Consider the following 13578-nt stretch of genomic DNA (forward strand, 5'->3'; position numbering starts at 1 on the left):
TCCTCCTGTTGTTTGGTTTGCCTAGGCTGGATTTGAACATCACACACACAAGCGGACGGCAGGACTTCCCGGGAGCCTGTCAGCGGCGACTGCAGGGAAGCCGTAAGTAGCGTGAGGCGAAAAGCCACCCCAAACCTTTAGGGTGCAGCTAGTGGAGCTGCTGCCTCGCAGCGCCAGAGACCTAGGTCCGATCCCCACCTCGGGCGCTGTCTTTGCAGAGTTTGCACTTTCTTCCTGTGACCGCATGTGTTTCCGCCCATGTCCCAAAGACACACGGACTCAAATTGGCCTCTGTCAATTGTCCCTGAGGTGGAGTTCGATCCTGACTACAGGTGCTGTCTATACAGAGTTTGCATGTTCTCCCTGTGACTGCACGTGTTTTCGCCAGGTGCTCTGGTTTCCTCCCACACTCCAAAGAAGTGCAGGTTTGTAGGTACACAAAAATGCTGGAGAAACTCAGCGGGAGGGGGGAAGAGCTGAGAAGGGGAGGAGAAATATGCACTACCTGAAATTGGAGAATTAGGTAGTTCCTGCTTTCTCCTCCCCTTCTCAGCTCTCCCTCAGCCAACTGGCTCCACCTCTTCCTTTATTCTTTCCCACCCTCACATCAATCTGAAGAAGGGTTTCGACCCGAAATGTCGCCTATTTCCTTCACTCCATAGATGCTGCCACACCAGCTGAGTTTCTCCAGCATTTTTGTCTGCCTTCGATTTTCCAGCATCTGCAGTTCCTTCTTGTAGGATAATGCTGGTGTACGCCGTGATCCGATTGGCGTGGGCCGGAAGGCCTGATTCCATGCTGCATCTCTCAAATAAATTCTTAACTTATTCTATTCTATTCTATTCTATTCTATTCTATTCTATATATTAACTTCTTTCAGGAAGAGGATGAGGAGACATTTCTTTAGTCAGAGGGAGATGAATCTGTGGAATTCTTTGCCACAGAAGGCTGTGGAGGAAAAGTCAGTGGATGCATTTAAGGCAGAGATAGTAGATTCTTCATTAATAGGGGTGTCTGGGATTATGGGGAGAAGGCAGGAAAATGGGGTTAGGAGGGAGAGATAGATCAGCCATGATTGAATGATGTAGTACACTTGATGGGCCGAATGGCCTAATTCTACTCCTACCACTTATGATCTTATGATCTACAATTGGTGAGAAGTTGGTTCAGGTTCCTGATAACAGCTGGAAAGAAACGGTAGCTGAATCTCGTGTGTTCTGGCTAGGATAGTATTTGTAGGTAGTATTGCAGGAGTGAGGATGATCTAACTTCTGGTCTGTTGGAAGCCTTCCACCATAGAAACATGGAAAAATAGATGCAGGGGTAGGCCATTCGGCCCTTCAAGCCAGCACCGCTATTCAATATGATCATGGCTGATCATCTAAAATCAGTACCCCGTTCCTGCTTTTTCACCATATCCTTTGATTCCTTTAGCCCCAAGAGCTAAATCTAACTCCCTCTTGAAAACATCCAGTGAATTGGCCTCCATTACCTTCTGTGGCAGAGAATTCCACAGATTCACAACTCTCTGGGTGAAAACGTTTTTCCTCATCTCAGTCCTAAATGACCGACCCCTTATTATTAAGAAAGAACTGCATATGCTGGAAAGATCAAAGATCAAAGCTGATTAAAAATGCTGGCGAAACTCAGTGGGTGAGGCAGCATCTATGGAGAGCAGGAATAGGCGACTTTTCTGGGTCTCGACCCGAGACGTCGCCTGTTCCTTCTCTCCATAGATGCTGTCTCACCCGCTGAGTTTCTCCAGCATTTTTTGTCCACCCCTTATTCTTATACTGTGACCCCTTGGTTCTGGACCATCTATCTCTTACAGTTCTTGTGTCCTCTCTCTCTCTCTCTGTCTCTGACCCCCCCTCTCCCCGTTCCTTTTGCAACAGCGCCTACTCGTTCCACGTCGGAGCAGACCGGCAGATGCAGCCCGTGGCGTTCCCGACGGACGCGCTGACCGGGACGGGCATTCCCCGGCATGCCCGGCAGATCAACAACCTCCCCCACGGGGAGGTGGTGTGCGCCGTGGCCGTCAGCAACTTCACCAAGCACGTGTACACGGGCGGAAAGGGCTGCGTGAAGGTGTGGGACATCAGCCAGCCCGGAAACAGAAGCCCCGTCTCTCAGTTGGATTGTCTGGTAAGGCTGCCGCCCTCTTGCTTATCTTTCTCTAATCTTTCCACGAGTAGCTTTGCAGTCACTTGGATGCCGGGTTTCTCTCAATCTGCGTGAAAATAGACAATAGACAATAGGTGCAGGAGTAGGCCATTTGGCCCTTCGAGACAGCACCGCCATTCAATGTGATCATGGCTGATCATTCCCAATTAGTATCCCGTTCCTGCTTCTCCCCATATCCCCTGACTGCGCTATTTTTAAGAGCCCTATCTATCTCTCCCTTGAAAGCATCCAGAGAACCTGCCTCCACCATCCTCTGAGGCAGAGAATTCCACAGACTCACCACTCTCTGTGAGAAAACATGTTTCCTCATCTCCGTTCTAAATGACTTACCCCTTATTCTTAAACTGTGGCCCCTGGTTCTGAACTCCCCCAACATTGGGAACATGTTTCCTGCCTCTAGCGTGTCCAAGCCCTTAACAATCTTATATGTGTCAATAAGATCCCCTCTCGGTGAGGTGGGGGTGTAGGGGAGGGGGGCGAGTGGGAGGGGGGGGGGGGGGGGGGGGGGGGGGGGGGGGGGTTCTCTCAACCTGTTGTGAGCACAGCTTGTCTGTTCTGATGCTGTCACTAAGTGAGTGAAGTGGGTGCCATTTAATTTCAGCAGCGATCCTGACGTTATAGTCTGCTCTTTTTCTGCGCTGGATAAGAGAGGATTCATAACATGATATGGCACATGAACAGACTCTGATACCCACCACGTCTGCACCAAGTCACCCCTTTACCTCAATCCTCTTCTATCCTTATCTCACACTTCTTGTCTATTCATCTCCGGCCATTGTCCAAAACATTTGCCTCTCATAAGGTCATAAGTGATAGGGGTAGAATTAGGCCATTCGGCCCATCAAGTCTATTCCATCATTCAATCATGGCTGATCTATCTTTTCCTCGTAACCCCATTCTCCTGCCTTCTCCCCATAACCCCTGACACCTGTACCAATCAAGAATCTATCTATCTCTGCCTTAAAAATATCCATGGACTTGCCCTCCACAGCTTCCTGCGGCAAAGCATTCCACAGATTCACTCTGACTAACGAAATTCCTCCTCATCTCCTTCCCAAAAGAACGTCCTTTAATTCTGATTTAATTTGTTGCGTGTTCACCAGCCAACGGAAAGACAAAGCAGTTGTACGATCTTGAGCGATTTTACATCAGTCAACTCTTCGTGACCTCCACAGCCTTCGGTGGCAAATAATTCCACAGATTCAGCAAATCCTCTGACTAAAGAAATATCTCCTCATTTCCATCCTAAAAGAACCTCCTTTAATTCTGGGGCTATGACCTCTCATCCTAGACTCTCCCACTAGCGGAAACATCCTCTCCACATCCACTCTAACCAAGCCTTTCATTATTCTTCTAAACTCAAACTCTCAACCCCCCCCCCCCCCACCACCTACCACTTGCCAGTCTTTGTCTTGCCCCTCCTCTCTTCCAGCTTTCCCCCTCCTCCCTTCAGGGGAAGGGGAAAAAGGGTCCCAACCCAAAGCGTCACCTATTCATGTGCTTACTCCAGCATGTTGTGGCTTCCTATATTTCGCACTCATCCCAGGTTCTAATATTTACCAAGACGCCACAGGCAGCTTTACAGTGGTCAATTAAACTCAGAACACGGACGTCTTTGGGATGTGGGAGGAAACCAGAGCACTCAGACGCAGCCCACGCAGTCACGGGGAGAATGAGTAAACTGCACACAGACAGATTCTGAGGTCAGGATCGAAGGTGGGTCATTCGGGTTGTGAGGCGGCTGTACTACTAGCTGCATCACTGAGCCGCTCTGAAGGTTGGCGGGTGTCAGCGGGATAGTAGTCACGTTCCAGGGCAGTACAAAGGAGCCTTTGAACTCTTGAGTCAGCTGAGAAGCCAACTCTGTTTCTCAACAGACCCGCCTGTGTTGTGGGACTGAATCCATCCACACGATGTCCCTGTGATCATCGTTGCAGTTTTGCAGCAGTTTCACCTTTTTTTTAATCTGTCAAAATAAACTTTATTCAGAATAAAAAAAGATATACAAAACACGAACTGTTCAAAAATTCTTCCGACTTTCTCAGAAGCTATGGATATATTCATCAGTGTTGTATTTGGTAGCGTTCACAGAAATAAGAAATATCATTATACCCTTGTAACGTGTCGCCCCCCCCCCCCCCCCCCCCCCCCCCCCCCCCCCCCCCCCCCCCCCCCCCCCCCCCCCCCCCCCAGGGTGATATCCCTTCCCTCGTTTGACAGGTGTCTCCAAACACCCTGTCCCCCCATGTCCAGCAGCAGAAGGACCCTAGACTGTGGTCCTCCCCCAACAGAGCCTTGGCATTGGCTGCACCAAGCTTCAGTGCGTCCGTCAGCACGTCCTCCTGCAGTCTGGAGCGGGCCAGTCTGTAAAATTCCCTGACGGACATCTTGCTCTGCTAGGAGGCAGACACAGCTCAGGCAGGCCAAAGAGCATCTTTCACCGAGTTGACGACCTTCCAGCAGCACTTGATGTCCGTCTGCAAATGTGTCCTTGGGAGTGGCCCATAAAACGGAAGAGTCCCATCCTGTGACGGAGATGTTCAGGGAAAAACCGTGACGAGGCCCCTCGCGTTCTTCCCCAGACTCTCTTTGCAAACCCCCGCACTCTGCGAAGAGGTGGGCAACCGTCTCTTATCTGTAGCTGCCGTCACCCACCGGCAGTTCACAAATGATGCCTGTGTCGTCACCGATCAACCGGACTCTGACAACTTCCATCCATTTTCCAGACACACTTTATGTACGTGCACAAGATGAGCCACACTGTCCCAGTTACTCCACTACTCTGAAATTCCACTCAGAACCGTCAACATTTTATACAGATTTTGACCCTTGAAATTGTGCGCACTTTCTAATATCTACTCAATAACAATATGTTCTCAAAACATTAATATACAAAAATGCAATAACGCTATTACAAGTAAACCTACATGCTGTTTAATCCTTTATTGAATTTTCATTGTCAAGAACCTTGTAGTGGGAGTTAAGGAATGCCCTTCCCAAAACATTGGGCTACGTCGATAAATACCTGTCAGGAACATTGATATGCATCAATGAATGCCTAGAGGTTACACAAAAATGCTGGAGAAACTCAGCGGGTGCAGCAGCATCTATGGAGCGAAGGAAATGGTCAACGTTTTGGGCCGAAACCCTTCTTCAGACCCTCGGCCCGAAACGTTGCCAATTTCCTTCGCTCCATAGATGCTGCTGCACCCGCTGAGTTGCTTTTTTTTTTTTTTTTTTTTTTTAATTTTTTTTTTATTAGCAGTACAGTAAATTACATTAATACATCACATATATCTTATTACATTATGTTGTACCACTTCATTTTTTGAGCTTTAAAAAAGATAGAAATAAAAGAAGTGAGGAAAGTAAGCAAGAATCGTGAAGGTGCAGGAAAGTATTAGGAGAAGAGAACCCCTTAGGGAAAGAATTAGAGAAGGAAGTAAAGAAAGGAAATAAGACCCTAGAAAGAAAAGAAAAAAAAAGAGAAGAAAGGAAAATCAATCGCTCTATTGTAACACAAAACTCCACAAAAAAGGATCTACCAACCATGTTTTTATTAAAAATTTATTTTATACCCCCCATTACCAGATCCTGGTACCCTTTATGTTTTAACTTACTATTGCACCTTATGCTTGTAATAATAATAATAATAATAATAATTTTATTTATAGAGCACTTTAAAAACAAACATAGCTGCAACAAAGTGCTGTACATCACTAATCATTGACAAAAAAGTTAATACACACCAAAATTAACAATCAAAAGAAATAGTAGGAAAAGACATGTAAAATAAAGAAACATCAAAAACACCACAAACAGAAGCAAAGCCTCAGGCATGGTCAAAAGCCAGGGAGTACAAATGCGTTTTAACACTGGATTTGAGATGGACAGGGGGCCTGTCTGATGGCCCGAAGGGTGTTCCAGAGTGCGTTCGGTACCTCCAGGAGCAGCTGACCAGCTGACCTAGGAGTGTATGGGTGGAGCAGCTCAGAGAGGTAAGGCGGGGCGAGCCCATTCAGAGATTTTAAAAACAAATAACAGTAACTTAAAATGAACCCAAAAGTGCACCGGGAGCCATAGATGCTGCTGGAGACGAGCCAGTGACTCCTTACCCGCTGAGTTTCTCCAGCATTTTTGTATAGAAAAGGCATCTTCCCCCTCAGCGGCAAATAAAGCTGTAGGTATCATCTGCATAACAGTGGAAGGCCTTCGATTTAAAAACCAATAACAACCCAAATGAACAAAAGTGCACCGGGAAGCCAGTGTAGGGAGGCCAGAAAATTGGCGATATGTGCTCCCTCTTCGAAGAGTCAGCTGTTAGAAGGCAAGGCGAGCAGCAGCATTCTGAACCAAAACTGGAGACGAGCCAGCACTGTCTCAAAATGCTGCCGCTCGAGAATGGGCTTCACCTTCGCCAGCTTCCTTAGGTGAAAGAAGCTGGACTTAACCACCCGCGCATCTGCAGTTCCTTCTTCAAAACAAAACAGAAAAGGCACAATGCCTAGAGGTTGTTGTGCTGTACTGCTGTCCTTCGATAGCATCTTTGTCTTAAACACAATGCCTAGAGGTTGTTGTGCTGTACTGCTGTCCTAACCTTTGTCACACTGCAGGTGCAGGTAAACCAGCCAGGCCTCTTTCCCCTTCACCATTTGGTGGTACCTTTAGGGATTGCAAAGTGAATGGGTGCTTTGTAAGCAGAGGGGATGAAATAGAATGGGGTGAATATATTACCCAACATTGGGAACCAAGAACCAGAGGGCATTGGTTTAAGTTGAGATGGGAAAGATTTATTAGGAATCTAAGGGGCAATATTTCGATAGGCACATGGAGATGCATGGAATGGAGGGCTATGGGTATGTGCAGGTACACAAATGATGGGCTTGATATCATATTCTGTGCTGGAATTGTGGGCTGAATGGCCTGTTTCTGTGCTGTACCATTCTATGTTCAAGCTTCTGATTCAGTAGAGTCATAGAGTGATGCAGTGTGGAAACAGGCCCTTCACAGGCCAACATGTCCCAGCTACACTAGTCCCGCCTGCCCACGTTTGGTCCATATCCCTCCAAGCCTGTCCTATCCATGTACCTGTCTAACTGTATCTTAAATGTTGTGATAGTCCCTGCCTCCTCTGGCAGCTTGTTCCATACACCCACTACACTTTGTGTGAATAGGTTACCCCTCTGATTCCTATTAAATCTTTTCCCCTTCACCTTAAACTGGTGTTCTCTGTTCCTCGATTTCCCTACTCTGGGCAGGAGACTCTGTGCATCTACCCGATCTATTCATCTCACGGTTTTATATAGGATCATCCCTCATCCTCCTGCGCTCCAAGGAATAGAGTCCCAGCCTACTCAACCTCTCCCCATAGCTCAGACCCTCCAGCCCAGGCGACAGCTTTGTAAATCTCCTCTGTACCCTTTCCAGCTTGACAACATCTCTCCTATAACACGGTGCCAGAACCGAACACAATACTCTAAATACGGCCTCACAATCATCTTATACAAATGCAACATGACCTCCCAACTTCTATAACCAACTTACATGAGTGATCCCATTTACAAGATTCCCTGGCATTAGTAACTGCAGCAAAGGAGCTAAAACGGATACAAGTGACTGCATTGCTTCTAACTGCTTGAACTTGATATATTGTCATGTTTAATTGCATTGTTATAGAGTGCCTGATTCCTCTTCATTCCCCGCTCCCGCCTCCACATGCGATCAGGAGCTATTACTGCACCTGATAAATGTACTGGTCTTTTGGCAGCCGGCCCACTCTGTTAATCACTCGAGTATCGGGAAAGGAAATCTAGGCTCTACAGTACAATTTATTTAGGTATTTGCCGCTTTGAAAATGATTCACTCCTCCCCGATGCTTTGCTTTGAGCTGGGCTAACTGGAGTTCAACGTGAATCTGACGGCTTTGATCCGTGCAGTGAACACACCACTGGCATTTGTTGTGGAGAGGAAGGAGGAGCAGTGACTAAACAATTGTAATTCATACTCCGCTCCAAGTTTAGGCCTCTCCGCTGCAACATGGTCTAAAGGGCCTGTCCCACTTGGGCGTGATTTGCGTGTCACGCAGATGGTGCGCGATGATTTTGTACATCCCAAAATCCTGGGGCGCCACGCGTGACCTCACATCACTGTCTACTTCACCACGCACCATGCGCTCGTAATGCACACCATGCACGCATCACGTGCGCGGCATGACGTGCGTCGTGACGCGTAAATTATGTCGCGTAAATTACACGCAAATCACGCCCAAGTGGGACAGGCCCTTAACCAAGCGTGTGGTCAGATACCTGGTGGCATTATACCCACCACAATTGACCTGGTGTAGGGCAGCACGGCGGTGTAGGGGTAGAGCTACTGCCTTACACCTCCTGACCGAGTTCGATCCTGACTACGGGTGCTGTCTGTACGGAGTTTGTACATTCTCTCCGTGACCTGCGTGGGTTTTCCCTGAAATCTTCGGTTTCCTCCCACACTCCAAAGACGTGGAAGTTTGTAGGTTAATTGCTTGGTATAAACCTAAAGTGTAAAGATGTCCATTGTGTGTGTAGGGCAGTGTTAATGTGCGGGGATCGCTGGCTGGGGCTGTGGGCTGTATCTCTAAACTAAACAAGGGATGGAGAGCAAGATATCTAATCTAGCCAGCAGGTCAAAGTTAGAGGGACGTGCACTGTTAAAAAAAATATCACCACCTGAGCTATAGGGGGAGGTTAAGCAGGCTGAGACTATTCCTTGGAGTGCAGGAGGGTGAGGGGTGATCTTACAGAGGTGTATACAATCATGAAAGGAATAGATTGGGTAGCACTGAGTTTCTTGCCCAGAGTAGGGGAATCGAGGACCAGAGGATATAGGTTTACGGTGAAGGGGAAAAGATTTACTAGGAATCTGTGGGGTAACTTTTTCACACAAAGGGTGATGGGTGTACGGAATGGGCTGCCAGAGGAGGTAGTTGAGACGGGGACTATTGCAATGTATAAGAAACAATTAGACAGGTGCATGGATAGGGCAGGTTTAGAGGGATATGGACCAAACGCTGGCCGATGGGACCCCTGTAGATGGGACACGTTGGTTAGTGTGGGCAAGTTGGACTGAAAGCCTGTTTTCATGCTTTATGTCTATCTGTGGGACAAGGTAGAACTGCTGCCTCACAGCACCAGGGACACAGGTTCGATCCTGACCTCGGTTGCTGTCCGTGTGGAGTTTGTATGTTCTCCCAGTAACCGCGTGGGTTTCCATCGAGTGCTCCAGTTTCATCCCAGTATTATCCATAATCCCAAAGACCAGCGGGTTTATAGGTGAACTGGCTGCTGGGAATTACCCCTTATGTGCAGGGAGTGGAAGATAGAGCGGGATGACATAGAACTGGCCTGAACGTGGAATGGATGTTTGGCATAGACTCAGTGGGCTGAAGGGCCTGTTTCCATGTTGCATCTCTAAACTAAATATCGTTCTAGCCTTCACAAAATCTAATCTAAAAGTAACTTTACTTCCGATAGTGGGTGGATTTGCATGGATTAGACAATAGACAATAGGTGCAGAAGTAGGCCATTCGGCCCTTCAAGCCAGCACCACCATTCAATGTGATCATGGTTGATGGATGATCATCCCCAATCAGCACCCCGTTCCTGCCTTCTCTCCATATCCCTTAACTCTGCTATCCATAAGAACTCTATCTAACTCTCTCCAGAGAACCAGCCCCCACTGCCCTCTGAGGCAGAGAATTCCACACACTCACAACTCTCTATGTGAAAAAGTTTTTCCTCGTCTCCATTCTAAATGGCTTACCACTTATTCTTAAACTGTGGCCCCTGGTTCAGGACTCCAACATTGGGAACATGTTTCATAGACACATAGAAAATAGGTGCAGGAGTAGGCTCTTCGGCCTTTCGTGCCTGCACCGCCATTCAATATGATCATGGCTGATCATCCAACTCAGTATCCTGTACCTGCCTTCTCTCCATACCCCCCTGATCCCTTTAGCCACAAGGGCCACATCTAACTCCCTCTTAGAATATAGCCAATGAACTGGCCTCAACTACCTTCTGTGGCAGAGAATTCCAGAGATTCACCACTCTCTGTGTGAAAAATGTTTTTCTCATCTCGGTCCTAAAAGATTTCCCCCTTATCCTTAAACTGTGACCCCTTGTTCTGGACTTCCCCAACATCGGGAACAATCTTCCTGCATCTAGCCTGTCCAACCCCTTAAGAATTTTGTACGTTTCTATAAGATCCCCCCTCAATCTTCTAAATTCTAGCGAGTACAAGCGAGTCTATCCAGTCTTTCTTCATATGAAAGTCCTGACATCCCAGGAATCAGTCTGGTGAACCTTCTCTGTACTCCCTCTACGGCAAGAATGTCTTTCCTCAGATTAGGAGACCAAAACTGTACGCAACGCTCCAGGTGTGGTCTCACCAAGACCCTGTACAACTGTAGTCCCTGCTCTTATACTCAAATCCTTTTGCTATGAATGCTAACATACCATTCGCTTTCTTCACTGCCTGCTGCACCTGCGTGCCTACTTTCAATGACTGGTGTACCATGACACCCAGGTCTCGTTGCATCTCCCCTTTTCCTAATCGGCCACCATTCAGATAATTGTCTACTTTCCTGTTTTTGCCACCAAAGTGGATAACCTCCCATTTATCCACATTATACCGCATCTGCCATGCATTTGCCCACTCACCCAGCCTATCCAAGTCACCTTGCAGCGTCCTAGCATCCTCCTCACAGTTTCCTGCCTCTAGCGTATTCCAAACCCTTAATCATCTTATATAACCTTATGTTTCAAGCATTAGTGCTCATGGTGAACCACAACCGTCTGACTAGAAGTAACTATAGTGTAATGAGGAAATAATGGACCTCTTTGGTGTCACACCCTAGCAACAAATCAAGTTTTGCTTTACAAATTATTCCAGTGTACATCAGTTCAGTTTAGTTTCTTGTCATGTGTAACGAGGTACATTGAAAAGCTTTTATAAGGTCATAAGGCACAGGAACACAATTAGGCCATTCGGCCCATCAAGTGTGCACTGCCATTCAATCATGGCTGATCTATCTCTCCCTCCTAACCCCCATTCTCCTGCCTTCTCCCCATAACATCTGACACCTGTACCAATCTATCTCTGCCTTAAAAATATCCATGGACTTGGTCTCCGCAGCCTTCTGTGGCAAAGAATTCCACAGATTCACTCTGACTGAAGAAATTCCTCCATATCTCCTTTCCAAAAGAACGCCCTTTAATTCTGATTTAATTTGTTGCGTGCTAACCAGCCAGCAGAAAGACAAAGCAGGAGTACGATCTTGAGTGTTGTTACGTCAGTCAGCTCTTCGTGGTAGAATGCGCTGTCGTGCCCCTGGGGCGGCTAACTAACCGTTGAATGTGATCTTTCTCCAGAACAGAGACAACTACATCCGCACCTGCAAGCTTTACCCCGACGGCCGTAATCTGATCGTGGGCGGGGAAGCCAACATCATTTCCATATGGGACCTCGCAGCTCCAAGCCCTCGGATCAAGGCGGAGCTGGAATCCAGCGCTCCCGCCTGCTACGCTCTGGCCGTCAGCCCGGACGCCAAAGTCTGCTTCTCCTGCTGCAGTGACGGAAGCATCTTTGTCTGGGACTTGCACAATGAGACGATCATTAGGTGAGTCTGGCGGTGCGCGGTAAGCATTGTATCGGGGCTTCATCACTGCCTGGTACGGGAACAGCTCCATCCAGGACCGCAAGAAATTGCAGAGAATTGTGGACGCAGCCCAGACCACCACACAAACCAACCTCCCTTCCATTGATAGACACAAAAAGCTGGGGTAACTCAGCGGGTCAGACGGCGTCTCTGGTGAAAAGGAGTAAGTGACGTTTTGGGTGGAGACCCTTCTTCAGTCGAGACTCCTCCCTTCCATTGACACCATTTGCACCTCATGCTGCCTCGGCAAGGCCACCAGCATAATCAAGAATACGTCACTCCCTCTTCTCTCCTCTCCCATCAGGCAAGAGGTATAGAAGTGTGAAAACGCACATCTCCAGATTCTGGGACAGTTTCTTCCCAGTGGTTCTCAGGCAACTGCATCATCCAACCACAGAGCTACTATTTACCTCACCGAGCTCTCTTTAATTGGACTTTACTGGACTCTATCTTGCACTAAACATTATTCCTTAAATCATGTATCTGTTCACTGTGGATGGCTCGATTGTAATCATGGATTGTCTTTATGCTGACTGGTTAGCACGCAACAAAAGCGTTTCACTGTGCCTTGGTACACGTGACAATAAACTAAACTAAACTACAGTTAGCTTGAAGACCGGACCTTAGCACAGCTGCAAATAAGAAAGCGCTCCAGAGAGTGGTAAAAACAGCCGAGTGAATCACCCGCTGCCCACTGCCCTCTCTGAGGATGTTGCCACCCATCACGCTGCCTCAGCACCTCAATCATCAAAGACTCCACAGCAGAGCCAGGCTTAAAGGTCATAAAACACGCACCTCCACACTCAGAGACCATTCACCCCAAAGCTTTTAAATACGAACTGTTTCTCTGGCAGGCGTTACATGTCTGCTCCAAAACACGCACCTCTCAGACTCACTAGAGTACTGTTTTACTTATCTTCTCCAAATTGTGTCCTGTGTTTTTTATCTTCATATTATGCAACAATGTAGTGGCAATAACAATTTTGTTGTATGCATTGAATCGAAACCTTTATTTGTCATTCAGACCTTTCGGTCTGAACGAAATGTCGTTGCCTGCAGCCATACATGTAATATCAACACACAATAAACTCAAATTAACATCCACGTGATCACTCTCACTGTGAGTAGGCAAAAGTCTTAGAGTTGCTGTCTCTTCCCTCCTGATTCTCCTAGTTTGAGGTGAACCCCACCGGGCGATGGTAATTTTTCATATTGTGCCCTGTGGTTTTTCCAGTCCAGCGGACGCAGTTGTTGCCACGGGAGCTCCGGAAAACAGGCACCAGCCTGTGACCCGCGAGCTCCCGACGATGTCATCCACTGGCCCGCGGCCAGCTCCGCCATTAGGCCTCAGCTCAGGCGGGGGAAGAGAAGGGGGATACGACAAAAAAGTCGCATTCCCCCGAAGGGAGAGCCAGAAAGCCCTGTTCCACCCCCCACACACACATAACACAACCTAATAACCAAAAGTTTAACTGAACAAGACAAAAAAAAGAACACAAAAATGTAAAAACAGACAGACTGCAGGCGAGCCGCAGCCGTTTAACAGCGCCGCCACTTCCGTGGAGAAATATGGATAGACTGAAGAAGGTCCCAACCCGAAACATCACGTGTCCATGTTGCTGCCTGACCCCCTGAGTTACTTTGTCCAGCACTTTGTGTCCTTTTTTGTGAACTTTTAAAGTTGTATGAAACGTCTG

At 47.5% G+C, this 13578-nt stretch overlaps 1 protein-coding gene across 5 annotated transcripts in view; it reads left to right on the forward strand.

The window, feature by feature from the left end:
- Nucleotides 1–13578, forward strand: part of LOC129711333 (transducin-like enhancer protein 1) — a 183514-nt gene that overhangs the window by 152597 nt on the left and 17339 nt on the right. For all 5 annotated transcript variants that reach the window (XM_055658922.1, XM_055658919.1, XM_055658921.1 and 2 more), the window contains 3 exons: nt 26–102; nt 1896–2145; nt 11595–11842. In XM_055658922.1, coding sequence (XP_055514897.1) covers nt 26–102; nt 1896–2145; nt 11595–11842 — 575 coding nt within the window. The remainder of the gene's footprint in view (nt 1–25; nt 103–1895; nt 2146–11594; nt 11843–13578) is intronic.

The sequence above is a fragment of the Leucoraja erinacea genome, chromosome 29, assembly GCF_028641065.1.
Source record: "Leucoraja erinacea ecotype New England chromosome 29, Leri_hhj_1, whole genome shotgun sequence".
NCBI lineage: Eukaryota > Metazoa > Chordata > Chondrichthyes > Rajiformes > Rajidae > Leucoraja > Leucoraja erinaceus.